This window comes from Salvia hispanica, chromosome 6 (genome assembly GCF_029641045.1).
Source record: "Salvia hispanica isolate PSC_SH4W2 chromosome 6, Shi_PSC_v1, whole genome shotgun sequence".
Classification (NCBI taxonomy): Eukaryota; Viridiplantae; Streptophyta; class Magnoliopsida; order Lamiales; family Lamiaceae; genus Salvia; species Salvia hispanica.
In genome coordinates, this window is record NC_142697.1 from 40486788 (window position 1) to 40511853 (window position 25066).

The 25066-nt window shown below is 37.5% G+C and overlaps 1 protein-coding gene across 2 annotated transcripts; it reads left to right on the plus strand.

The window, feature by feature from the left end:
- Positions 1-1648: 1648 nt before the first annotated feature.
- On the plus strand, positions 1649-24006 carry LOC125208015 (vacuolar protein sorting-associated protein, putative (DUF1162)). Of its 2 annotated transcripts, none has more exons than XM_089061333.1 (36): positions 1649-2106; positions 2216-2318; positions 2986-5150; positions 5920-6034; positions 6954-7715; positions 7865-8126; positions 8255-8724; positions 9228-9354; positions 9437-9561; positions 10594-11300; positions 11412-11529; positions 11607-11723; positions 13164-13258; positions 13604-13749; positions 14876-14931; positions 15025-15238; positions 15653-16069; positions 16149-16426; positions 16500-16585; positions 16667-16747; positions 17657-17909; positions 17994-18416; positions 18517-18616; positions 19474-19796; positions 20621-20737; positions 20833-21000; positions 21137-21262; positions 21363-21452; positions 21571-21677; positions 21752-21900; positions 22215-22297; positions 22381-22476; positions 22559-22681; positions 22886-22969; positions 23181-23318; positions 23636-24006. In XM_089061333.1, exons 1-36 carry the CDS (start codon positions 1826-1828, stop codon positions 23957-23959), a joined length of 9429 nt encoding a protein of 3142 aa, XP_088917459.1. In that variant the 5' UTR covers positions 1649-1825; the 3' UTR covers positions 23960-24006. The 2 variants fall into 2 exon arrangements, with proteins under 2 accessions (XP_088917459.1, XP_088917460.1); XM_089061334.1 differs by having other exon boundaries at positions 5920-5977.
- The last annotated feature ends 1060 nt before the right edge of the window (positions 24007-25066 follow it).

Below are 25066 nucleotides of genomic sequence, written 5' to 3' on the forward strand. Positions count from 1 at the left end.
TCACTATCCGTTGCGCAGCCTTTTGCCCCATCGAGCGACGACGGCGGCGAGAGTCTGATGGTGGTAGCGGGGCCACTTCCTCGGCTTCGGGGAGCTCGTGCGAACCAACACTGCTGCTGTACTCACCGGAAGAGTTGATCTTCGTCCTCTTCCACACCGAGTCGACACCCACAACAAACTTTTGCGATTCCCTGACCACGAGAAAGGCCTCCTATTGGTCAAACTCTTTGAACTTCAATTCTTTGTTGGGGTACTGGGCCAAGCTCGTTTCTTCACATCATCCTCATACATGCCGCTGGTTGCCATGCGCATATTGTTTTGGTAGAGGGCGGCAAAACGGCTGAGCTTAGGCCTCAACCGAAGCCACTGTTTCCGGAATTGCTCGGAAGTGCGAGGCTTCGCCTCAGACGGTTTGCATATGAGGTAGGCCTCACTAATGCGAAGCCACAATCGGTCAACATACTGGTTCAGCCCGACATAGGGATCCTCTACTACACCGACCCAGGCCTTCGCAAGCGCGGCATTTTCCCACACGGTCCAGATCGTCCTCCTCTCCGCCTCCTCCTCACCCTCCTCCTCCTCCTCTGCCCCCGTGTGCGAGGAAGAGCTCGGGACTTTGCCCTTACCCCCACCCCTGGCCTTGCCCTTGCCTTTGCTCCTGCCCCTTGCAGCAGGCTCCGCCTTATAGGATGTCTCACGGATTGGCGATAGCCCCAACTCTGCTCCCAGCTCCTCAAAAGAGAAAGTCTCGATGCCGGCGTACTGAGTCTCCGGAACAGAACTAGGGGAATCACGGCCAACAAATCTATATATGGGCGATAGACAGATTCCCTAGGCGTCCTCGGGCTCCTGTGCTGCATCGACCCACCCACCGCCATATTTGGCGGCGTACCGCCCATCCCCACTGCCCCGGGCATCATCCCACCCACCTCCGCCATATTTGACGGCATACCGCCCATCCCCGTTGCCCCTGGCATCATCCCACCTATCCCCGCCATATTTGGCAGCATACCGCCCATCCCCGCTGCCCCGGGCATCATCCCACCCATCTAACTCATCCACTGGTACATATTGTGGAACATTTGGGGAGTCATTCCCGCCGTCCCCGCCATTTGGGGATTCATCCCTGCCATTTGGGGATTCATCCCTGCAAAGTTTTCCGCCGTTCCGGTGGGAATCGTGGGTGTGTTTCCTCCGCTCATGGTGGGGGAGTTCCTATTGTACTCCATTGTAGTAGAAATGAAATTTGTAGATTTAGAGAGAGAAACTTGTCAACACAAGTGGTGTGAATGAAATGAAGTTCAACGAGCCCTATTTATAGAGTTAAAAAAAAAAAGTTTAAAAACTCGGACGTCCGAGTGGGATGTCCGACTGTCGCCACTACGGCGGACGTCCGCCCGCCCGTGGGGGTGACGGGCGAGCCCATCCGACGGGCGGTGGGGATGGGCGTGGGCCATGGGCGCCCATCCTGCCCACTACGGCGGACGTCCGATCGGACGTCGGCGACGTCCTACCGCGACGTCCGCCATTAGAGATGCTCTAATGAAATACTAGTATTTTCAATTTTTAATAAAGAATAAAATAAAATCCACTTATCAATTTGTGATTTTACTGTATCAATTATCTTCAACGATTTAGCTAGAAACTCAGAAGTCAGCTTCATACGACAAGAATCCAGAAACAGAAAGCGATGCCGTTACAACTTTGATCGTTCAATTATCCACACCTCTTTCCACATTTCCTCTCAATTCAAGAAACCTCAATTCTCGATTCGCTCCACCATCTCCCGCAATGCCAAATACAGACTAAAATAAAAGAGGGAAAAATGTTTTTCAACGATTTTATTCAACGGAAACTTGCAGCTCTGCTGCAGCCGTGGCTGCGAGGCCACCACGAACTCCAACTCAAATTCGGCCCTCTCCGCTCAAACGGCGCCCTCACCAACATCGCCTTTGACACCTCCGCGCTCAACGAATTGCTGGATGATCCCTCCAAATTCTGCTTCAAGGAAGTCACCGTCGACCACGTCAGCCTGCAATTCACCCCGTTTTCCTCTGCCGCATTCACTCTTGTAGTGCGCGGCGTCCGCGTCGTTCTATCGCTTGGGTACTGGTTTACGTGTTATTGAATTTTTGTTTACTTTTCTGTTTGGTTTGATAGTTTGATTGATTGAATTTTCTCCTTTCTATTTGGTTGTGGTGTTGGGATAAAAAAGGGAGGAGGAGGATGAGGGAGGGCTGAGGTGGAGGTTGAGGCGGAAGATGAGTGATACCTTGGCGGAGGAAAGGAATAAGGTCCTTAAGGATATTGATCCTGAGGTACTCTAATCACATATTTGCTCTTTCTGACTTTATCTTTTGAAATGTTGCTGCAATGTGTTGGTTTGAAAAATGTTTGGCTGTTAAGTAGAGATGCACTGTTTTACTTCTGCAATATGGAAGTGGTAATATTACTTGATGATCGTTTCCTGTTGTTGGTCCCATTGATAAATCTATGAAGTGTCACTTCTAGTACTGTCATTTGCTACCTTGTTTTAGAAGTTTGAGGATTTTGGCTCAGATTACTTTTGTAGACGAATGCTCCTTTGCGATAGGTATATCTGAAAATTCATGAGTGTTAAGAGAAAGCAACAGCTATTTGTGTCTATGTGATCTTCATTTAGTTAGCACTTAGCAGGGAGGGCAAGCAAAGGGAAACAAAGAACCTTGATACCTTTCTCTTGGATTTCACTGGGAATGATGTTGTTCTATAGAAACGAGCTTAAGTTCCGCGAAGCACAAATATTTTTTTTTTATGCTGAAGACTCATTTGACTCATCATTCTCCAATTAGAATGACTTTTATGGAACAATATTCACACCTGTTAATATTTCATAGCTTTACTTTACTCAGTCCTCTTAGTTGTCTCAGAATATGCTTTGAAATTTCTCATTCATGTATAATATTTGAAGCAAAGTATCATTTGCATATCCTTGCTGTGTTTCAGGGTTGTGCCCTGCATGATGCTATTAAAAAGATTTCGGACATTAGCACCAGAACATGGAGAGATTCCTTATGGAATACTGTAACTAGACATTGTCAATTGCTGTTGGAGGATGTTAATGTACTTCTGCAATATCCTTGCATATATGATGGGGCCTTGTGCTCATTGTACTTGAAAAAATTTGGAGCAGCATCACAGATTTTAGGCCACAGATGCTTCATTAAAGGGTTCATGAAGTCATTTTATTTGCCTTTTGAAGAGAGTTCATTTGATGTTGATTTTAATGGTTTTGAAATTACATTAAACCACCAAAATCGCAGAACCACTGTTTTTCCTGCAACCAATATGTCTGTATTAGTTAATTTGAATAACCTTCAGTCCATGAACTTATCTTTTCATGTTCCAGCATTAAATTTTATATTTTCCCCAGCAGATCTCTCTGTTATAATGTTATTATATGGCCACTTGTCCAGAGAGAACAAATGTACCAGGCCTGGGAGGCAGCTTTGGAATATAGTGGCAAACAAAATTAGTTCTCTGCTTCCAACTTCTAAGTTGTCATTGGTCAATGTAGTTAGAAGTGCATTGCTATGGCTGAAATATAGTACTACCTACCACAGTATACTTCTACAAGTTGGATATCCTTCCGATGAAGTGATGAGAAGGTCAGCTATTTTGATGTTCCATGACACAAGGTATTCAAAATCTGTGAGATCACAGTGGAAGTCGATGGCTGAAATTGAAAATGAGTTGCCTTCTGAGGAAATTGCAGTGGCAAGGAGAATAAGTCGCGAAAAAGTGTTGTCAAGCAGTCTTGAAAGGAAGTTCCAGTCCACCAGGACTCCCTCAACATTGCATCGGCTGCTTTTGCTCATTTTGAGCACAATAGGCAGTTTGTTAGTTTCACTGATGAGGGTGTTCTTTTTGGACAAAGTTCTGGCTCTTTTTTGTGCTACTAGCCTTCATTCTGGCTTTGTTAGTGAAAATCTGGTTCTACATAAAAGTGTAACCTTAAAAGTTCAAGAAATTTCAGCAAGTATATCTGCGGATGATGCCTTACAGTCTTCTGTTCATGCAAAGACATTTTCAAACATGGGGTTTTCATATCAAGACTTACTCTCATTCAGGTTTTCTGTAGATGAATTATTCATAAGATATCTGGAAAGAATATCTGAAAATTCTCTTACATTTTCCACCGGATGCTTGAATGTCCACTCCTTTTTGACTGCAAAAGCTGGTGCAAGTAGTCGCCTGAAACAACAACAGAGGATGGAAACTGATCAAAGACAGATTATTATACGAGCCGAGCCTTCTCAAATTATTAATTTTCCTGAAGCTGTTTCTGAAGATGGAGATGATATAGATGATGTTGCTAGAACTTCAGTTCCTCAGTTAGATTGTCTTCTTGGAAATTTGTGGTCGAAATGGAAGAACTTATTTTTAACGTCTGAAAAAGAAAATATACCAAATAAGCTCCCTCCATGGCTTCTTTGTAATATGTGGAGCTGTTTAATTGACAAAGGAACCAGTGGTTCGGGCTCTCAGGTAGATTGTAGCCTTATTGTTGGTAAACTGAATTTTAACCTGGAATATTATTCCTTTGCATCAGCTGTCGTACTTCTTAGATGCCTACATTGTGCCCTTGATAGAAGGAGAGAGATTGTTTTGCATGTCTCAGAAACCACCATCCAGGATCAACCAGTGAGTTATTTGAGCAGTAAATTTGCATCATTTTCAAACAAAATTAGGATGGACATTCCTCGAATACTTTCTGCAAAGCATGTTCAAATTGGGGCTCTCTTTGCTGGACCTACTTTTGGGATATCTTTGTCAAACAATCATTTCCATCCTAGTGCAGCGAACCCAAGCCACTCAGTCACACGGCTCTCTTTTGAAATATGCAATATTGAACTTCTCGTATCACCAAATGTTAAAGATTATGCTGGGTTATTAAGTGACATTGGACCAGAGAGCCCCGGGCTTATAGAACCTCAAGAAATTGGCAACTCTGACTCAGGGAACGGAGCTTACAGCTGTCAAGAGAAGACTTCACTCTGCGCATACTTAAATTTTGAGGGTTTGAAGGCTTACACTGATGAGAGCACTGAGAGCAAAAAAAACCAAATTATAGACTTGAGGCCAACGACTGCAAAGCTCAAATATGTGAGGTAATATCATCTTCCCTATGCATCCAAACTGCTTTCATGCCTGAACTGTACACAGTTCATGATTAGAACTTGTGTATGATACCGCAAGAGGGTCTTTTCAATCACATCACACATCCACTGCTTAATATAGTGGTTGCTATTTTATTCTCTCCTGAGAATACTCCATAATATGTTCATGTCCGGTCCGCCCTCCAAAACCCAACAAAGTTATAATTACTCTCTCCGTCCCACCGAAGATGACCCACTTTCCTTTTTGGTTTGTCTCCTGGTTTGTCCCAACCAAGATGACCCATCACTAAAAATGGAAACACTTTTTTCACTGGTTTATTCCCTCTTTCTTCTTATTCTTTCCACTTAACATACAAAATAAAGTTGCATTAAATCCCGTGCTGCCCAAGGAATGGGTCATCTTCCTTGGGATGGAGGGAGTGTTATCTTGCTTAGGCAAAGATTTGACTTTTAACTGTATATAGAGTTAACCTATCCTCTTTAGTGGCAGCATGAGTAGTTAGTTCTTGCACTTAATCTTCTATAATAACTTAATTTATTGAAGATTGCTGATGTGGGAGAATCATATTCATACATCACTATTTAGGAAGACATCTCTTAAGGTGAAAATTCATCTGTCCTTCCAATTTCTATTGAAGCATATTTTAGTCTAATGCAGAACTTTTTTAGTAAGAGTTCATTGTGTTACTCATATATATTTTGGCAATCATAGATTCAATAAGAGGTCTTTTTGATTTGACATCCATCTTATGTATGGCAGGAAGGATCATTATGCACTTGGTACATCACTCATTTCTGTCTCAGCGGCTCTTCATTGGGTGGGTACAGGGTTTTCCTGTTTAATGTTTTTGGATGAGTTGCATGTTCTGACAAAGGTGATTCGTCTCCCATATTCAACTGGTATAAAAGTTGGAATTTTGTGCCTCCACTTGTCATATACCATGATACTATTATATCTTTATTTGGTTTATCTTTTGTACTTACATAGTTGCTTTCTATTGAAACCAATATTCTATAAGCTTGCAATGCGTATGCTGGGTGCTACGCTGGCAGCCAACACCTTAAGTACCTAGGAGGCACTTGAGTTTTCAACAGGCGCTGGTTTACTAGTTTTTTTTCTGCATTTTAGTCTCAGAAAATATTTTGAGCTTTAATTTTGGAAAATCTCAACTAATATATCAAATTCAGTAATAACACTTGAAATCAATGTAAAAAAAGACTTTGTTGAGCTTGGAAGCAGCTTCTCTTAGAAGAATAAATCTACATTATCCATGTCTAGTGGAATTTAGAAGATGTCATAATTTTGCAAAACTATGAACATATGTTCAATACCCCCTGAAGAGGGACAATCTATTGCTCCATTTTTTTTTATCTTCAATAAAAACAGCTCAGCCATCTATCTAACTTTTAGCAGTATCTAGGAAACGTTAAGTGCATAGCTTTCTCTAGAGATGATTTAATGGAAGTTCTAAAAGTTATCCTATGCTATGATTGTATTTGTCTTCTGCCTTTGACGTTGCTAATGCACCGTGATAGGCAAAAAACAAGAATGTTACTTTCGGTTGGGGGGTCTGGTCATTTCTGTCTTATTTCAGATTTGGCTAAGCATTGGAGTTGTATTACTCAGTAGGATGGTATTTAGGATGAATGGATGACTCATCCCTTAGTCGAACTTCTTTTCCTGTTAAAATTTTTATGTTTTCCACCCAATAATAATAAAAGAAGTTCCTCTATGATCTTGATTATTATGTTGAGTTATGATATTTTCTTCTTTAATGACATATTCTTTTCCAGGTTGTTTTTGGAGTATTATATGAGTCACGTGCCCTGCGGATGAATCTTTCTGATCGTGATTTAAGCCGTGAAGCAGCATCAGGAAGAGATATAACTCGTTTTGAATCTGAGAGCGGATTCTCGGTTAGCAGAAATCATGGATCCCATGTTACATACCCTAAAGTTTTTTTAAATGGAAAACTTGAGCTTAACTCGCTTGACATGGTTCTTCATAAGTCTCGGAAAAGCTACATTTCTGAGACCTATACAAACACCTTGCCAACTGATAGAGAAGCTGGCAACAGGGCGTCCTCAAATGACATTTCCCACAACGGAATTTACATCACTATGAAGCATTCAGTGATGGAGTTTATTTCCAAAGGACAGGACATGGATGTTACAATTGATACAATTGGATTTCGATGTATCATATTCAGATATTTGGCTGAGTTTCATGGATCTTCAGATAAATCTGAGCTTAAAAATCTATTACGCTCTCTGGATTTTTTGACTGAAGCATCAGTTTCTCATATCAAATTTTGTTTCTGCTTGAGAAACCTTGATGAAGCTGTGCCATCTACAAGCTTGTTCTATACAGCTGTTGAACCTAGATCTCATGGCACTGAAAGTCTGCATGATCATTGGCTGTCCGTGAAAATTGTTATTTCTCAAATTTATATGGCTGGATGCCCATTAAAAGATATTTTGGTCCATGACTTTGAGGAATTCAATGCTGCTTTTTCTGTTGGTGGTGAATTCCAGGCAATCTCTTGTGAATGCAAGGTGTTATGCCTTCTATACAGAAGATTTTTGTTTATGTCGTGCTACAGATGAGCTTCTCAATTTTTCTTCTTCCTAGTTAAGTGAATTATTCACTTGTATAATTGATTATCTGAACTTAAATTCATAGACTTTGATGTGCTTTTTAACAGGGTGGTTCCATGTTACTTGAAGCAAAAGCTGTGACAATGTTCAACGAATGCTTTACTCTGTACTACCAATGGGTTTCAAAACTTCGACCGTCTGGTAAATTTACAGCTGCACAAGATATCAGCAAAATGGCTTCTGTAGCTGGTAACCCCTGCATAAGCCGTCAGCAAGTCCAATGTCAAGAAGCAGCAAGAGATGGTCTGGATGCATTATGCGTGAGTATTTTGCATTTGTCTCTCATTCTTGTGGAGAGGCATGAATCTGGTACATTCTCGCCAATTTCTTTCTCTCTCCTTCCTCCCGGCTCTTCTTTTCTTTCTTTCCATCGTGCGATCCTTTTTTTTTCAAATATTGTGTCTGAATATGATAAGCTAGTTTTAACAACGATGCAGGCAGAATCCAGGAACTTCTACTTGAGGTTGACTTTCATATAAACCTTGAAGTGTTAAATACAGTGAGAAAAATCGCAATCAGGGATTCCAAGTTTTCTCTGCTTTCTCAATTCAGAGATGAGGACCTAGGACATAATCTAAAGGTTATTCAAAGTTCTTTTTCTTCTATCTCTCCTGATGATTCAGTTCCCAGGTTTATAAGAAAGGGCTCATCGATCTCTCCCCACTATAAAAATACAATTCAGTCAGAGGTTGATGCTAATCCACCAAGTACCTCAATCCCTATAAGAAGTTCTCATGTTGATACTATGAGTTGTCAAAAGTATATAATGAAAGAGTTGCAGTATTCCCTAGAGGCAGAGAGACCTGCAACAAGAAACTGCTCTGATCCTCCATGCTCAAATGACATTTGGGTTGGCAGTGGTTGTATATCCCAGTTTGATGTGACCATCTCTCTGCATGAAATAAATGTAAGTCTTTGATGAATTTCTAGGTGAAAACTGATCTGAAAATATTCCATGGTTATACTTGAATTATAGCCTGAACTCTGACTATATAGTGACTTTTTAGCCCTTACTTAAATATTCTATGGATGTACAAATTTATGAAAATCAGTGATATGTATATAGTCACTATATACTTATCACTGATTTTTACTTAATATAGTCACTATATTTTACAAATTTTTAATATTGATATGTAGTATCTTCTAATCAACCTTGTTTGTTATCAGAAGGTACTGGATTTTTGTATATATGTTATTTTTTTGTGAATAAAATAATTTACTATAACTATGGAGGAAATGATGAATACCTGTATTCAAATATTAAGCAGGCTTGTTTAGACTCAATTGTGCTCATGAGCTTTCAATATGTTCTGAAAATCATGTTGAGCAGGATTTGATGATAAACAAGCCACACTTGGAACTTTCTATAATTTGTATGCTATGGCCCTTTCCTATTCATTTGAACAGATGATGCTTTCTTCTTTGGAATCTTTCTCCAACTTTTTGGGAAGGGAGGGAACCTCAAATGTGGACTCCAGGCGCTGGTCCTATAGCCAAGAACCAGAGGGAAATATGGAAGAAATGGTTCCTGATGGTAATTGTTGTCTTCCCATTTTGTTTAAAATATTCCTTTCAAAGTCAAAACTCGAACTAAGATATCCATGCAACTTCTACAGGAACAATTGTTGCCATCCAAGATGTCGACGAACACATGTATGTCACAGTTAGAGATGTGCAAAGTGGATATGATATATCTGGAGAAGTCCATTATTCACTGGTGGGAGAGCGTGCACTTTTCAGGGTAAGATGCTTTGACACCAATATTTCAAATTTCTTTTGCACCTTTTTATTTGAGCTGGTATATATTTTAATGTAGAGGAAAGATATTCTCTGAGGATTCCTAGTTAAGTCAGCAGACTTATTAAAATCCACCATTTGCTTTGCATTAGCATTTGTAGTCTTCTTCAATATATGCATTTAGAAATGCTTTGATCTTTAGTTGGCTACATTCTTTTGAGGCTCTACATATGAGGTTGGCTTCATTTGAACTAATATTAAATTTCATATGGTTATGTTTGTTGTGTAGTGATCCTGAATAGCTGTAGTAGGGGATTGATGCCTAATTGATGTTGGACTGACAGACGACAAAGTAATGGTTCCATCATAGCCTCTGTTACATGGCTAGATGAAAGCACACTGTTATATATTTCTCCATTGTTACTTATCTGTGTACCTTTTTTATTAATCAAACAGAACATGCTATACATTCGTCAAATAGGGAGATATAGGTCCCATCTTTAGACTATCATTAATTTTCTTTTGATGTTTAATTTCTTTCATGCGGAGCGGCAAAATTACTTTTTTTTTTCTCCCTGTACTGGGAATAATACTGTAAATGTTTGCTGAACAGTTAACTTCTCCTGAAAGAGGAAGTGTGTCAGGTTGGCCTAATTCACTGCGATTAGTTTAGTGTGATAATGTTTTGTCCTTTGTGTATATTTTCTATATTAGTCAAACATCTATCGTTATTCCTAACTTTATAGCTAGTTACAACCTTGATGAACCAATATGCCTTTTATTTCCTTAACCAAGTGTTACTTGGAGTGCCTTGTAGTCTATAGTTACAACCATGCTATCATGAGGGAAGTTTTCTTGATTGGATAAGCAATCCAGTAGTATTGACAATGTTTACTAGATGTACTGGCATCTCATTTGGCTTCATCTTTATTCTGTTGCATGACTTGATTTCTTTTGCATGGTTCTTCAACCCTGTGGGTTGACCGACAACCTTTTTGGTGTTATCACACAATTTCTCTGTTGGATATTGGTTTAGGTAAATTATCAGAAGCCAGGGAGATGGAGATCACACATTCAGCATTTTTCCCTAATTTCATTGTATGCTAAAGACAACTCCGGGGAACCATTGCGGTTGAGTTGCCAACCACGATCAAAATTTGTTGACGTCTGTTCTAGTGGTAGTGGGTCTTCACTCTGGGAAATGCTTCCCTTTAAACCTGATGCTTATGAAGATGCTGTTGGGTTGGAATCTTCTACATATATATCTAAAAGGGCGTTCCACCTTGTGAATAAGAAAAATGATTGTGCATTGGCCTTTATAGATGGCATGCTTGAATTTGTCAGCAAACCAGGAAATTTATTCAAGTGGAAAGTGTTTGATGACCTTGGTTCAGTACGTAATAGTTTATCACCCAATAGGTTTATTACAGAGGGGCTTTCCAGCGCCACTCCTGTATCAGAGGAAGAAGGTTCGACAGAGGCTGGAAATCTTCAAAGTGATTCAAATGTCACTGACATGGGATTGTTAATGACAAATGGGAACCTCATGGCAATCACGGTTAATGTGGGGAAGGTTACTCTAACAATTGTCCATGAGCTTTCAGAAACTGAGGAAAAGTTCCCGTTACTGCAGGGATGCATCATGCCTAATCAAACAATAATACATATATCAGATGTTAAAGTCAGGATTATGGACAGATTTGAAGTTATTCTCTATTACTTTGATGGCCAGCAAAATTCGTGGTGAACATTTTGAATTAGATTTCCTCTCGTATCCATTTTTTTTTGCAGCAATATTCTTGTGCATTTTTAGCACTTATTAGATGCTTAACATTACATTATTTGTGATTGCAGGAAGGAATTTATTCAACCACTTAAAATCTGCGCTTTCTATTCGCAGAAGTTAGTCATTCAGGGTGCTGAAAGTCCTCTTCATGGAGGGCCTAGTCGCTTCTTTGCTAATTTTAAGGAGGTTTGCCACTTGGTTCTTCAATTCTTTTTTAAGCAACAGATGTTTTCAATATAAAACGTATTTTAATGCATTGGCAGGTGACTATATCGCTAACCGAGCTTTCCTTGGATATCGTGTTGTTTGTGGTCGGGAAGTTGAATTTGGCTGGTCCTTACGCAGTCAAAAGCTCTCTTGTTCTAGCCAATTGCTGCAAGGTTTTTTAGCACAAGCCTTCTTGGCATAAATAATTAGATAAGCTGTCTTTCTTCGTTGAAATCATGATAGGATACTATTCCATGTCTAGTTCTTGAACATAGAAATTTGTTTACTAATTTATTCCCATAACTATGGTTTCTTTTCAGGTTAATTGCCTAAAAAATTATGACTTTCGACTTATTTTGAGTTTTCAACAGGAGTTCTGATACATTTCATTATTTCAATAACACCTCCACCTTTTGATTTGTAGCAATTTCAACTCCCCTAATTTCTGTGGTGATCAAGAATATGATATAGTTGTCTCTTTTTTCTTTCTCCATGCACAGATATTCTAAACGTTGTTTGGTACTTCCCAATTTTTTTGGGGAATCAAGTGTATCTTGATGATAAGTATTTTGTACATGGCAAAGAAATAAATGCGTAGATAAGAGTAACATTTATTTAGCAAGTTAAGACTTAAGATCCAGTAGAAGCGGAGAAACAGTCCCCCAATTCTCATTCCTTGTCTTTCCATTTTGGTTAGGTCGATAATCCCAATGAATTATGGGTTCTCCTCATATATTCTTTTCCATATACCCAATTGGATTTGGTGTTTCCCATCTCACTCCTTAATTTCCGATCAAATATTTGAACTTATTCTTTTTAAAGATGAATATTCTGGGGGATGCAAATTGAGGCGCTGTCTACAACACCTTGGTTTAATTAGAGATCATGGTTGGCAGAAGAACTTTATTCGTTTCCAAAAACCTGATAATCTTGAATTTGAATTTTTGGTTGTAGATAAATTGGTAGAATCCTTGATAAAAAGGGAAGAAATGAATGGCTAACATATTCTTCTGAATGTACTTGTGAGATTAATTTGGGAAACACATAGAGATGCAAGAGTTGTTACTTGAGTTTGTTGCAGTTTCTTTGTTCTAATATGAGTGATGGTTTATTATTTGGTGTATTTCTGATAAAGCTTCGCATGTCAGTATGTGCAAAACCTGGTACGAATGAAAACCTGGTACAAATGAGTTGTTACTTTACCTTATAACTCTACGATGACTCGCTTATAACTCTAGGTTGATTCTTGGTGACTATTTTTATTCTGTTGATCTTCTAACTAATTATTTGTGAGGATTGAAGCCTAGTGGTAGATGAAAGGTCTAGGCCAATTTTCATTTTCTAAGTTTTCCCTAAGGTGCTGAACTAGCAATTCTGACTGAAAAGGAGTGTATTGGACTCATGTCAATTTTACAGCAAGATTTTTAGTTTTTATGAGTTTATATTCTACTGCATGCTCTGTTTTATTAATTTTTAGGTCTAGGTCTCAGTTATCTGATCTTCCATAAATACCTCACTCTGCTTTACATTTTCCATGAAATGCGAGTTTGACTATGGCCTCTTTTTTTACCCCTGTATATTAGCGATGTACAATTAATGTTTTTAGATGGCAGGTTGAAAACCGGTCTGGCTTGACCCTTCTTTGTCAGTTTTATGATAGTCAGGATGCATCAATATCTTCGAGGCAGTCTGCCACCATATTCTTAAGGTGGTCCATCCAACTTTCAAGGCTTGTATAAATGCCCAGTACTTAGTTCATATCCTGTGAAAATATAATAGTCGAGTCTTCTATGGTTCAGCACTTATACATATTCTTGAAATGTGACCATGGATTAGCAGAAAGATGAGAATGACAGCAATGATTATTTTATGAACTGGATGTATGTTGTAAGAACCTAGATGGCCCTTTTAATGATTACATGTAAGGCGCAACATTCAGATTCATTTTAACGACTATGGTAGCCTTTATTTAGGAGGATTGTGCGTTATATTTGTTTGTCACTATATTTGTAAAATTTTCTCTAATTTTACAATTGGGATTTCATGATCATAGGCACCTATCTTTGGCAAATCAACCACCAGAAGCATCTTTCTTTTCATTACAACTTGTCCAGAAAGCTCTTTCTACTTCTCTACTTCATCTTTCACTTTTAGAAGCTCGAAATTTTGCTTGGAGGACTCGGATTATGTCATCCCAAGGTTAGGCACCTTGTTTCTTCTTGTGACCTCATTGAAGCATGTACTCTAAGCTAACTCTTACTTTGCGATTGCTGTTTCTGAGATAATTGAATTGCTGAGATTTTCTAATAATTGGTAAGGTAGCAGTCTTACGAGTTGTAAAGCAGAAGTTATTGGATGTGAGTGAATTTTCTGAAAAAGGGTAAAATGTTAGTACAATTAATTGCCATGAATAATTCTAGCAAATCTGCAATTAACAAAAAAACTCATTCTCACACACACACACATATATAGGGAGATGATCCAAACAAGAATGCATCTAAATCTAGAAATGCAGCCTAAACCTTGGCCCTAGGATTAGGTGATCTAATGGTCAATAATTAACCAAAAACATTGAAGGTTATTATTAATCAGTTTTAGGTCATTTTTCTAAAATCTGGGTTTTATGTTATTTTTAGATCATTTTAGGTCATCCTTTATTAAAATTACCTAAAAATAAACTAACAATGACCTAAAAATGCCCTCCGTATGATTTTGTTCCGCGTTTTTGTATTAAGATTAGTTTTGCATAGATCAACAAAATCGATGTGAGTGAATTTTCTGGAAAAGGGTAAAATGTTACAATAAATTTCCATGAATAATTTTAGCGAATCTGCAATTAACAAAAATACTCATTCACACACACACACACCTAGATGCAGACTTTGGGCATTGAACTGTGATTTTATAAGATTAACTAATTTGATGAATTCAAAATCTGTACCAACTGAAAATTGAAATTGGTTCTATTTTTTTCCTTCTAAAAGTTTTCATGGCAACTGAATGACTGATAGAAGTCCATAGGGTTCCATTTTAACCCAATTGGTTATAGGAGGGATGGCCCATGGCATGGTTTACAAGCATTTTCCCTATGTACTCTTTTTTTTAGTTTATTACCTATGGAACTTGATAATGAGTTTTTATGTATAGAAATTAGAAAACATATTATATTACGAAAATATTATGATGTCCTGAAGAGGTTTTATCTATTAAGTATTTATCATGCTGACATTTGGTTGGTTTTTTGGTAATGCAAGTAACAGTCTTTACTTTTCATGGTCTGGAAGGATAAGTTTGATATTTAATCCCCTTTTCTCCACTTGTACAGACTCCAAATCTTTTCCCGGCCCCTTTCTTGTTGTTGATATTTCGAAGGGCATTGAGGTATGAACTCACTCTGACATTTGGAGACAATTATATTCTGTTGTATAACTAGAATAAATTTTACTATCTTTGTTTGCATTGTTATATAACTAGGATGGCTTATTGATCTCCGTCTCTCCTCTACTAATGATTCACAATGAAACTGATTTCACCATGGAGCTGCGTTTGCAAAGGTCTCAGAGTGAGGGAACTGACTCTGCTTCACTAATATTGAAAGCTGGAGATACTGTGGATGACACAATGACAGCATTTAACGCTGTTAACTTGACTGGTGGTTCGAGAAAAGCATTGACATCTTTGTGTGTTGGTATGCTCTTATCTTTATTTGTCCATTATTTTAGTACATTAATGCAGAGGTATCACAAAGAAAAACTTAGGAAATTTTCTTACAATTGATTAAGACATTCTGTTAAGTGAAATCCAATTTGGTGATGCAATGTGCAACACGGAAAACACAATATGTAGTTTGATGATATAAATCTCCACCTTAGATCACAGAGTTTTCTAGTCAATTAAGTATAGATATTTTTATTTTTTCTTTGACAATGTTCATAGAGTTGTGATTTAGGGAGAAACAAATCAAAGATTATGAAATGGTTATGTTGTCCATCAATATAACTTCTCTTTTGACTTATTTTTTTTCCATTCTATTTAGTGCCTGTGTGTTCTATTTCAAATTGTGAAGAACTCGAAACTCACCCCATTCAGTATTAATCTGCAGGGAACTATGTATTCTCATTTAGACCACATTCTGGAGATGGTTTGGGTAATTTTGAGAAATCATCCATAGAGTGGTCAGATGAACTTAAAGGTGGGAAGTCCATACGCCTATCTGGGCTATTTGACAAACTAAGTTATCAAGTGCGAAAGGCATTTTCTGTTGACTCGACTAGATTTTCACTGAGCAGCGCAAATTGTGCTGTTGCATCTGAAGAAGGTTTTGTTTCTAACGTATATTTCCTGATACAAACTGTTGGAAAGACAATACCTGTTATAAACCCAGATAACTTTGGGCATGCACCTGGCAATAAAAATTCACCAGTTGCAATGCAAGAGCAGAAGGAGATTTTTATTCTTCCCACAATTAAGGTTGCAAATCTATTGCACACAGAGATACATGTCCGCTTGACTGATAAAGGTATTTGGGATTGAAAAAGTTTGTTGAGGCTTCTATTCAGTTTGCTGGATATTTAAGAACAAATCTCACCTTGTTGCAGATCCACACAGCACTACAGATAATGACAACATATGGAGCCAAGCAACTATTTCATCTGAATCAGCTGTCAATTTTTATGCTAATCCTGATACTATCTACTTTGTGGTGACATTAACTTCTTTCGAGTCAAGCTGTAAACCAGTAAATAGCCGTGATTGGGTGAGAAAATTACAAAAGCAAAAAGGACATATTTCTCATTTGGACATTGAGTTAGACTTTAGTGGCGGAAAGTACTTTGCTATGCTGAGGTTGTCTCGTGGACTCAGAGGCACATTAAAGGTATTTATACTGAAAAATAAAATATAGTTCATATCTTACTGAAATTTGCTAAGTGGTTGGGCTTGTTCATTAGGTGGATATCTTTACTCCATATGCACTGCAGAATGATACAAATGAGCCATTATTTTGTTTTTCGGCTAACCAGAGGCCTTTATATAGGTATCGTGCATTTTTTGGTAGATTTAAAAAAAAATATATTGATAGTTGATTTTATCACTAACAAGAAACTGTTTTTGGCAGGGTTGAAGGATTAGGTACCAGTATTCCTCCAGATATAGGATCATTTTTACCTCCTCGTTCCATCAGATCGTGGTTCTCAAAGTAAACATCGATCTTCTATATTTCTTCTTATTACATTGTTGCTTATGTTTTCAAAGAAACATCCATGATAGTACATAATTGATTTTCAGTTAAATAAGTACTCCCTCCATCCCAAAAGTTGAGTTGTATTCCTTTTTGGGATGTCCCAACTAAGTTGAGTCATTTTCTTTTCTGACAAAAAACAAAACATTCAATCACTTTTCAACACAATTTCTTAATCTTCGTGCCCAAAAAGTTTCGACTCAACTTAGTTGGGACGGAGGGAGTACTTAAAATGAAACCTCTTTGACTAAGTCGAACTAACTTCTCAAGTGTACGGGCAGAGTTCCCATTTTCCATGCTCAATAAGACAAAATTGGTGTTCCTTAAGTTGTACAACCATCCAGATTCCAGTCTATATTTTATTGGAACCAAGAGTAACAGTCAAGTATTTCTTAAGTTGGTCTAATAATTGTTACCTGCATGTCTTTCTATAACCTTTTTCTGTTTTTCTGGCAGCAATTTGTTTTTTATGTAATTACTTTCTGCTCAATTTCTTTGATAAGTTTTATTAACTCTGTGAAACTATGGTAAAATATTCCTTAAAAAGTTGGCAACACAGTTAATTTTACCTAAATGGAGTGTACATAAGATGGTCGTGCTATAACTTATATATCCTGTCTAATTAACTAAGTTCCCCATATTTTTCTTCATGAGATGTGACCCAAATATAAATGTGTAATGTGTACAATTTCTCTAGTAAATTGTGACCAGAACCTTATACTTTTTTAGCATAGTAAACTTATTTTCAGTCAATAAATTCTGATGTGAAGATGAAATCAATTTATAGTCAGCTAACTGAAACATTGTAAAGTTCTGTATATTACTACCATGTTATTTACCTTTTTTATATACCTTACCCAATGCTAGATGCCACAAATTGCATTTAAAGTTGCTGGAGGAGAAAGTGCTGGAAGCGCCATTGGACTTGGATGTGCTATCAGGGCTTGCAGAGATAGACCTCGAATCTGAAGAATCTTATGGATCAAAAGATATTGTGAGGCTGGCAGTTTCTGTAAGGGCATCAGTCAATAAAGATTCGCATATAGTATCGTTAAGCTCGCGTTATATTGTTTGCAACGACTCGGATGATGTAATTGCTATCCGCCAATGCTACATGGAGGTATTCTGAAACTCGAACAACTCAATAACAGTAAATAATAATGGTGAACTGAGTTGTGATCTGAAAATTTTCTCTTTTTGAAAGGATATGGAAGAGGTTACCAATATCGACAGTAAAGGGAGGATAGCTTTAAGGCTGAAGACAGTAATGAGAAAAAAGAAAGTTACCAGCTTTATTGATAATATTCTCAAAAAGCATACAAAATCTCAAACTGACTCGTCATTTTTCATTCAATTCCGACCAAATGAGATGGGACTTTGTTGGTCGGGACCAATATGTGTGGCCTCATTAGGACGTTTTTTTGTGAGATTCCGAAAATCTGTTGATTTTCCTGAAACTCAGTCAGATAACATGTCCACCAAAGACAGTATTGGTGAATTTGCAGCTGTTCATGTGGTGGAAGAAGCATCTACCATAGTCTTGCATTTCCGCAGGCCACAAATGACGAATCTCCCCTATAGAATAGAGAACTGCTTACGTGATACCCCTTTAACTTATTATCAGAAGGTCTGATGTGTAGTTTTCCCATTTTATCACGTGCAGTAGTGCGCTCTGATTTTTGCTTACACATGTTCTTGTATTCCTAAATTGCGTCAAATGCTTGCAGGGTGGCTCATCAGAGCCAGAGACTTTAGGAGCTGGAGGTACTATTGACTATGTCTGGGATGACCTGACTCTTCCACATAAGTTAGTTGTTCAACTTGATGGTAATTCTCATGTTCTGAGTATAAGACAATACAGTTGTGGTCAATGTTTTCATCGACTTTTCTTGGAAATACATGAATGATATAATGATGTTTTTGTTTCAATGTAGTGGTTTAATAGTTGATAGGGTGTTTGATCTTATTGTAAAATCAGTTTAATCAGTAGTGAAGTATTGGATAAATAGAAAATCTTGAGTGTTTAATATAGCACCAAAACAGTCTTATTGTCACAATTTAACAAGTTTGTTAAAGCAGGATCTTATTTCGAAGTATAGGATAATATTATATTCCTTTTAACAAAGAAAATTATTGAACACATCTAATATTTTTATTAGCTTCAGTCATGGAAGTTGTATTAAAGAGCTTGTGTTCTCAGCAAACATCACTCTGTTTTGTTAAGATTGGCCCCTCTGAAATGGATAGAAATGACATTTATAGAGAAGAACTCTTTTGCTAGATTTTAATTCCTTATACAAAACTCAGGGTGAACGTGGTATTTACATTTGGAACAATTGGGCAGGGAAATTTGATTATAGTGTTTGACTGTTTGTTACATAATTACTAGTTCTACAATGAAAAAACCACCATATTCCATTTCACCAGTATACAAATGTTTAGCTGTCTGGGGTTCCTACAGACAACTTTGGAGGCTAAGTCATTACAAATATGAAAGATGGAGGAAAAGCTTGGGTAACAGCTACTTTATAGTTTAGATGGAAGATGAATCAACCACTGTTTTAATTTTTTTTTCAAATGGAGAAACTAACTTTATTTCTTATGAAGCAGACATGTGTTTTATTGTTCTTGTTAATGCAACTCAAATGACATGGGTTTGTGATTATGCTGTTTCCTTGCTGTAGATGTGCATCTATTGCGAGAAATCAACCTAGATAAGGTACGATCTTGGAAGTCATTTTACCGGAGCAAGCAAACCAGAGGTCTAGGACTTCATCTACCACCGGAGAAGAAGCCAGAAGATCAGAAACAAACTACGTACAGTCGGTTAACGAGTATGGAGGGTGCTAAGGTGGGCTTTGAAGTATATGCTGAAGGTACCACAAGAGTGTTGAGGATTTGTGAGTTCTCTGGTAGTCATAAGGTGAATACAGGGTTCAGATCCAGCAGAAAACTGAGGCTGAGAATCTCTTATTTTTCTCTCCACTTGCTGGAATATGGAAAGCAGGTTAGGTTAATATTCACTATAAGGCCATTTCAGTACTCATTTCTTTTATGCATATATCCATCTCTGAAGTACCATGATTGACCACAGCCAAATTGAATCATCAGCAATAGTCGGTATCAGTTATATTATGAGTTACAGCTCATAATCAGGTCCCTGAACTTTTACCTTTGTATCTTGAAACCCTTCTTTAATTTATTTCATACCTCTTGAATGTTTTAGTGCTTAAACTCAGTATAAAAGGCTTGTTTATACTATGGAAGGGTAATGCTTGATACAACAAAATGAAAGCAGAAGAAAACTAAAATTGAAGGTCCAGGTGCTTATTCAGAAAAAGGTTCAAAGAAACAAAGCTTAGAAGTTAAAGAAAAAAATTCTTTTGCTTAATAACCATGCATCCTTTGAGTAGAAATTACTATAATGAAGTGCTAGGCAGGCCATCATTGTTCAGTATTCAGTTGTGTTAGTTTTCTGAATATACCTGTTTGATCCGATGGAAATTGTATATTGCATTTTTTCAGTAAAATTAAATACCCCAATCCTTGAGTTAATAAAAGAAGAATGAGAATGAAAGAATGCCAACAGTATCTTGTCAGGTAAAAGCTGATTACCAAAGCTCTCTCCTCAGGGTCAGATACGGCCTGCTGTTATAGAATTGTTGGATACATTTATCAACCCTCTTCATTCATATAGATGTAACTGGCAAATCCTTTGTTTGTCAGGCCTTACTGTTTTGAGCTGGAGCTAGATTTTAATTCCTTTCTTTTTTTGTTTTTATTGATATTTCTTTGGTTCCTAATCTTACATTAAGCTACAATTTTCTGAAGGAGGTAAATCTAGGTGACCCGTCCCGCTATGCACCAATAATTATTGTGAGGCTTGAAAGAATTAATTGGGATGGTATAATGACCAATCAGCTAAACTATAGCCAAATCAGAGTGCAGGTGCTATTATTTTTATCGTTATTATTGCTCTCTCTCTCTCTTGGTACGGGTTCATGATTATATGCTTTGCTGATCATTGTTTCTAATAAATGCAGTCGTTAAGTGTGGATGAGAAGTGGGCTGGGGCTCCATTCAACACCATGCTTCGCAGGCACCAGTTGGAGAAGTCTGATACAAATGAGTGTGTCCTTCACATTGGACTAGTTTTACTTCCAACTAGTTATAATGTCAGACAAGTAAAGTACCTTTCTATCGTGCTTCAGGTAATGCAGTTTCTGGAGTTAAAGCGTGTGCCATGTGTTCTATTTTCTGAAATTCGCTTTGCACAATATTTGGTGTCTATTATAAAATGTGAGTCATTCTTTTCATAAGCTTTGTCAAATTCCTTCATCTTTGCAGCCTCTCGACTTGAACATTGATGAGGATACACTGATGAGAATGGTTCCATTCTGGAGAAGTTCCCTCAGTAATTCAACTACGTCCAGTCAGTACTATTTTGATCATTTTGAGGTCCACCCTATAAAGGTTTGATATCCTACTTGGTTGTATTCTTTATCAATCAGCTACAAGTACTTACTATCATCTATACAAAGCAACTGATCCGTGCTTCTCTATGATATTAAAGATCGTAGCAAGCTTCCTTCCTGGGGACTCACGTTACAGCTACAGTTCAACTCAAGAGACTCTTAGATCTTTACTCCATAGTGTGATTAAGGTATGAAAGCAACTTATTGAATAATTCATTTTCTTTTCTTCTCGTTCTCTAGCTTGTAACTGGTATATTGTTTTTGTTTTCAATATTGTGCTACATTACTGATCTTCCTCTCTTTCAGATACCTGCTATTCAAAGAAAAACTGTTGAACTCAATGGCGTCCTTGTAACACATGCTTTGATAACACTGAAAGAATTGACTATAAAATGCGCACAGCACTATTCATGGTACAGTGCTCTACCTTTTGATCTGCGCTCCTGGTTTAACAAGTTGGCTTCCCTATATTAATTAAGTTCAATAGGTATGCCATGAGAGCTATCTACATTGCCAAGGGAAGCCCGCTGCTTCCTCCAGCTTTTGCTTCTATATTTGATGATCTTGCTTCATCCTCCCTTGACGTCTTTTTTGATCCTTCAACCGGCTTGCTTAATGTTCCTGGGGTAACCTTGGGTACTTCCTTGTCACTCAATATGCTTTTGCAACTATCATGATGTTAACTTTCTCAATATTATTGCTTCATGTTCTATATGTGAAGAAAGAACATGGCTTGCATATATTCAGTGTTTTATCTCGAGAGCACCTTATGTTTTCTAGTCATCATTTGAATTGGATTGACTATGTAAATGTGCAGTACATTTGGATGTCTACAGAAGATAGAGAACTTTGGTTTATTGTGTTTTCAATATCTATGTTATATAATCGGTTTTAGTATTACTGCATTGTGATTTGTGAGTCTGGCCTGATTCGGGACCTTTTGAAACCAGGCACTCTCAAGCTGATCAGCAAAATCGTAGACAACAAAGGTTTTTCAGGAACAAAACGCTACTTTGGTGATCTGGGAAAGACAGTATGTCATTCTCTCCTATTTTGAAAGAGTAGTTGATTTTAGTTTCCATGGTACTAAAATTTCAACATGTGTCCCATTTGCAGTTAAAAACAGCTGGGTCTAATGTGCTATTTGCTGCAGTCACTGAAGTATCAGACTCTATTCTTAGGGGAGCAGAAACAAATGGTTTTAATGGAGTGGTGAGACTTGATCTCTTCGCATCATTTCAAAAACATAAACTGGGGATCTCGCACTTAAGTGTGTGAAGTACATATTTTGTAGGTCAATGGTTTTCACCAAGGAATTCTCAAGTTAGCTATGGAACCATCTGTTCTTGGTAGTGCTTTCATGGAAGGTGGCCCAGATCGAAAAATTAAGCTAGACAGAAGTCCCGGGGTTGATGAGGTTTGTAAAGGAGTTAAAAATTTTACTCTCCTGGGACCATATATGGATGTGATGCTTGCTATAAATCAGCTTTTTCATATAAAGTTTACTTAAACAACTTTGAAGTGCAGTAGAAACGTTCTCTAAGTATTTCATCCTCCCAATCCACTTATGTTCTGGGTGCTGAGTTTACAGTCTCAAATCTTTTTATGTTAAACTATGCAGCTATACATTGAGGGCTATCTTCAAGCAATGTTGGATACGATGTACAAACAAGAATATCTTAGGGTGAGAGTCATTGAAAACCAGGTAATGTCGATGATGTTATGTCATGCCTAGAATGCATACCAGTCAGGTGCTTGGATAAATGTCTGTGTTCATTGTGGCTTCAGTATTGTTCTTTATGCCTGTCATAGATTGATCCAGAAATGTTGACAGTCCACTTTCACCACTATCTGTCTTTACGATAGGCCGGTAGGGTATCTAACCATGACACATTTCAATATTGGTTTGCTTGTAGGTTATTCTAAAAAACCTTCCTCCAAGCAGTTCTCTCATCAATGAGATTATGGAACGTGTAAAGGGATTTCTTGCTAGCAAGTCACTGTTGAAGGGGGAATCTTCAAGTCATTCCCTCCAACACATACGGGGAGAAAGGGTAAGCGTATGCTCTATCTTTTGTAGGGACACACACGATCCACTTTGTAAGAAAACTCGAACTTCGCATAAATAAAGTTAAAAGGCTCCAAATTAACAATAAGGGAACATGCTTAAAGATGTAAAGTGAAAGATATGTTGATGTTCTCTCCTGTAAGATATAAAATAGGATCTATTCTATAAGCATGGCTGGGCTGCTGCACCTTTCGTTGGCAAAATTGTTGAATTTTGAGGATACATTAATTGCGTTAGAATTTCACTAGCACAAACTCACTGTCTTGTTTCGAGTCAGTCATCTAAAACCGAGTCACATGACAGGAGTGGAAACTTGGCCCTACGATCTTGACTCTCTGCGAGCACCTGTTTGTGAGTTTCATGATCCGTGTGCTGCGGAAACATTCTGGCAAAGTTATCGGCAGAATAAAGTGGAGGGATGAAGAAAAGGCAGATGAAGAGAAAGCCATTGATGAACAAAAGGTGAAGTTTGTGTGGAAATGGGGATTGGGGAAGTTTGTGTTGTCAGGTATAGTGGCATATATTGATGGACGGTTGTGTCGAAACATCCCTCATCCTTTAGCAAGAAGAATTGTTAGTGGCTTTTTGTTGAGCTTTCTTGATCAAAGTGATGATGAAACAAAGTGATGTGTACTCTTAATTGTGCAATGGAAATTAGAAGCCATTTTGCAGCATCCTTTGATTAACCACTACAATGTCATTTATGATTCAAAAGTAGTACTTACTAGTACTAATTAAAACCCACTTTGGATATTTTTCAATTTCTAAAGAATTCGATTCAAAATGAAATAATATAGTACTACCAAAGATTCCAATATTAACACAGTACAACATACTATTTCAGCCAGTTTCAGGACTGGAATAGTGCGAGAACATCACATGCATATTTTTGCCCAAAAAAACTATTGAAAAGAAAATTGTTTTCAGACCAAAGTGTATAGAAATACTATTAAAAATTAAAAACGAATTGATCTGGCTGCTGGGATTCGAGCCCAGGTCTCCACGGCCACAACGTGGAATTCTTACCACTAAACTACAGCCACTAGATGTTCAATACGACTAGTCTTTATTGATACTAAGTTTCAAATCTGTGTTGTTATAATTTTCAACTGGACTGGAATGTGTAGAAAATGACTCCAATTAACGTTGTTTACAGAGATTAGCTAAATGTACAAAATTATTCCAATTAATTTGGTATAAAATGAGGTATTTTGTCCCTATTTTAAAGTTTGCACATTACTTTTATTGTGTTTTCAAGTACATATATTTTGCATAATTTGTAATTTTCTCTTAATATCATCTTCTGATGAAAAACTGAAGTTGGCTAACAAGTGTGGACACACCTCACATAAACAAAATTAGGTTCTATTTCATCGGCACGTGAAATCATGAGAAAATGAAATCGAAGTATAAATTTTGTGTTTGAGAATAACTCAGTTATAAAGCAGTCAAATCTAAACCTATTTGATAAGATCTGCTTCATTTTGAGTTTAAATAAAATAGTCATAGTTCTATTAAATCTAGACATTTCGTAAGAATTAAGTAATCAATAAAGTATATAAACCAGTAGCAAGCCCATTGTTTTTATTAACCTAAAATTGTGTAATATCCGTTTAGCATCAATTTCGTGGTCCATCAGCAGCTTAGGGTAAAAATGCATTTTCATCATTTTCTATTTAAAGAAAATTGACAAACCTGTGTGCAATTTTGACAACATATCATTGGGAAAACATC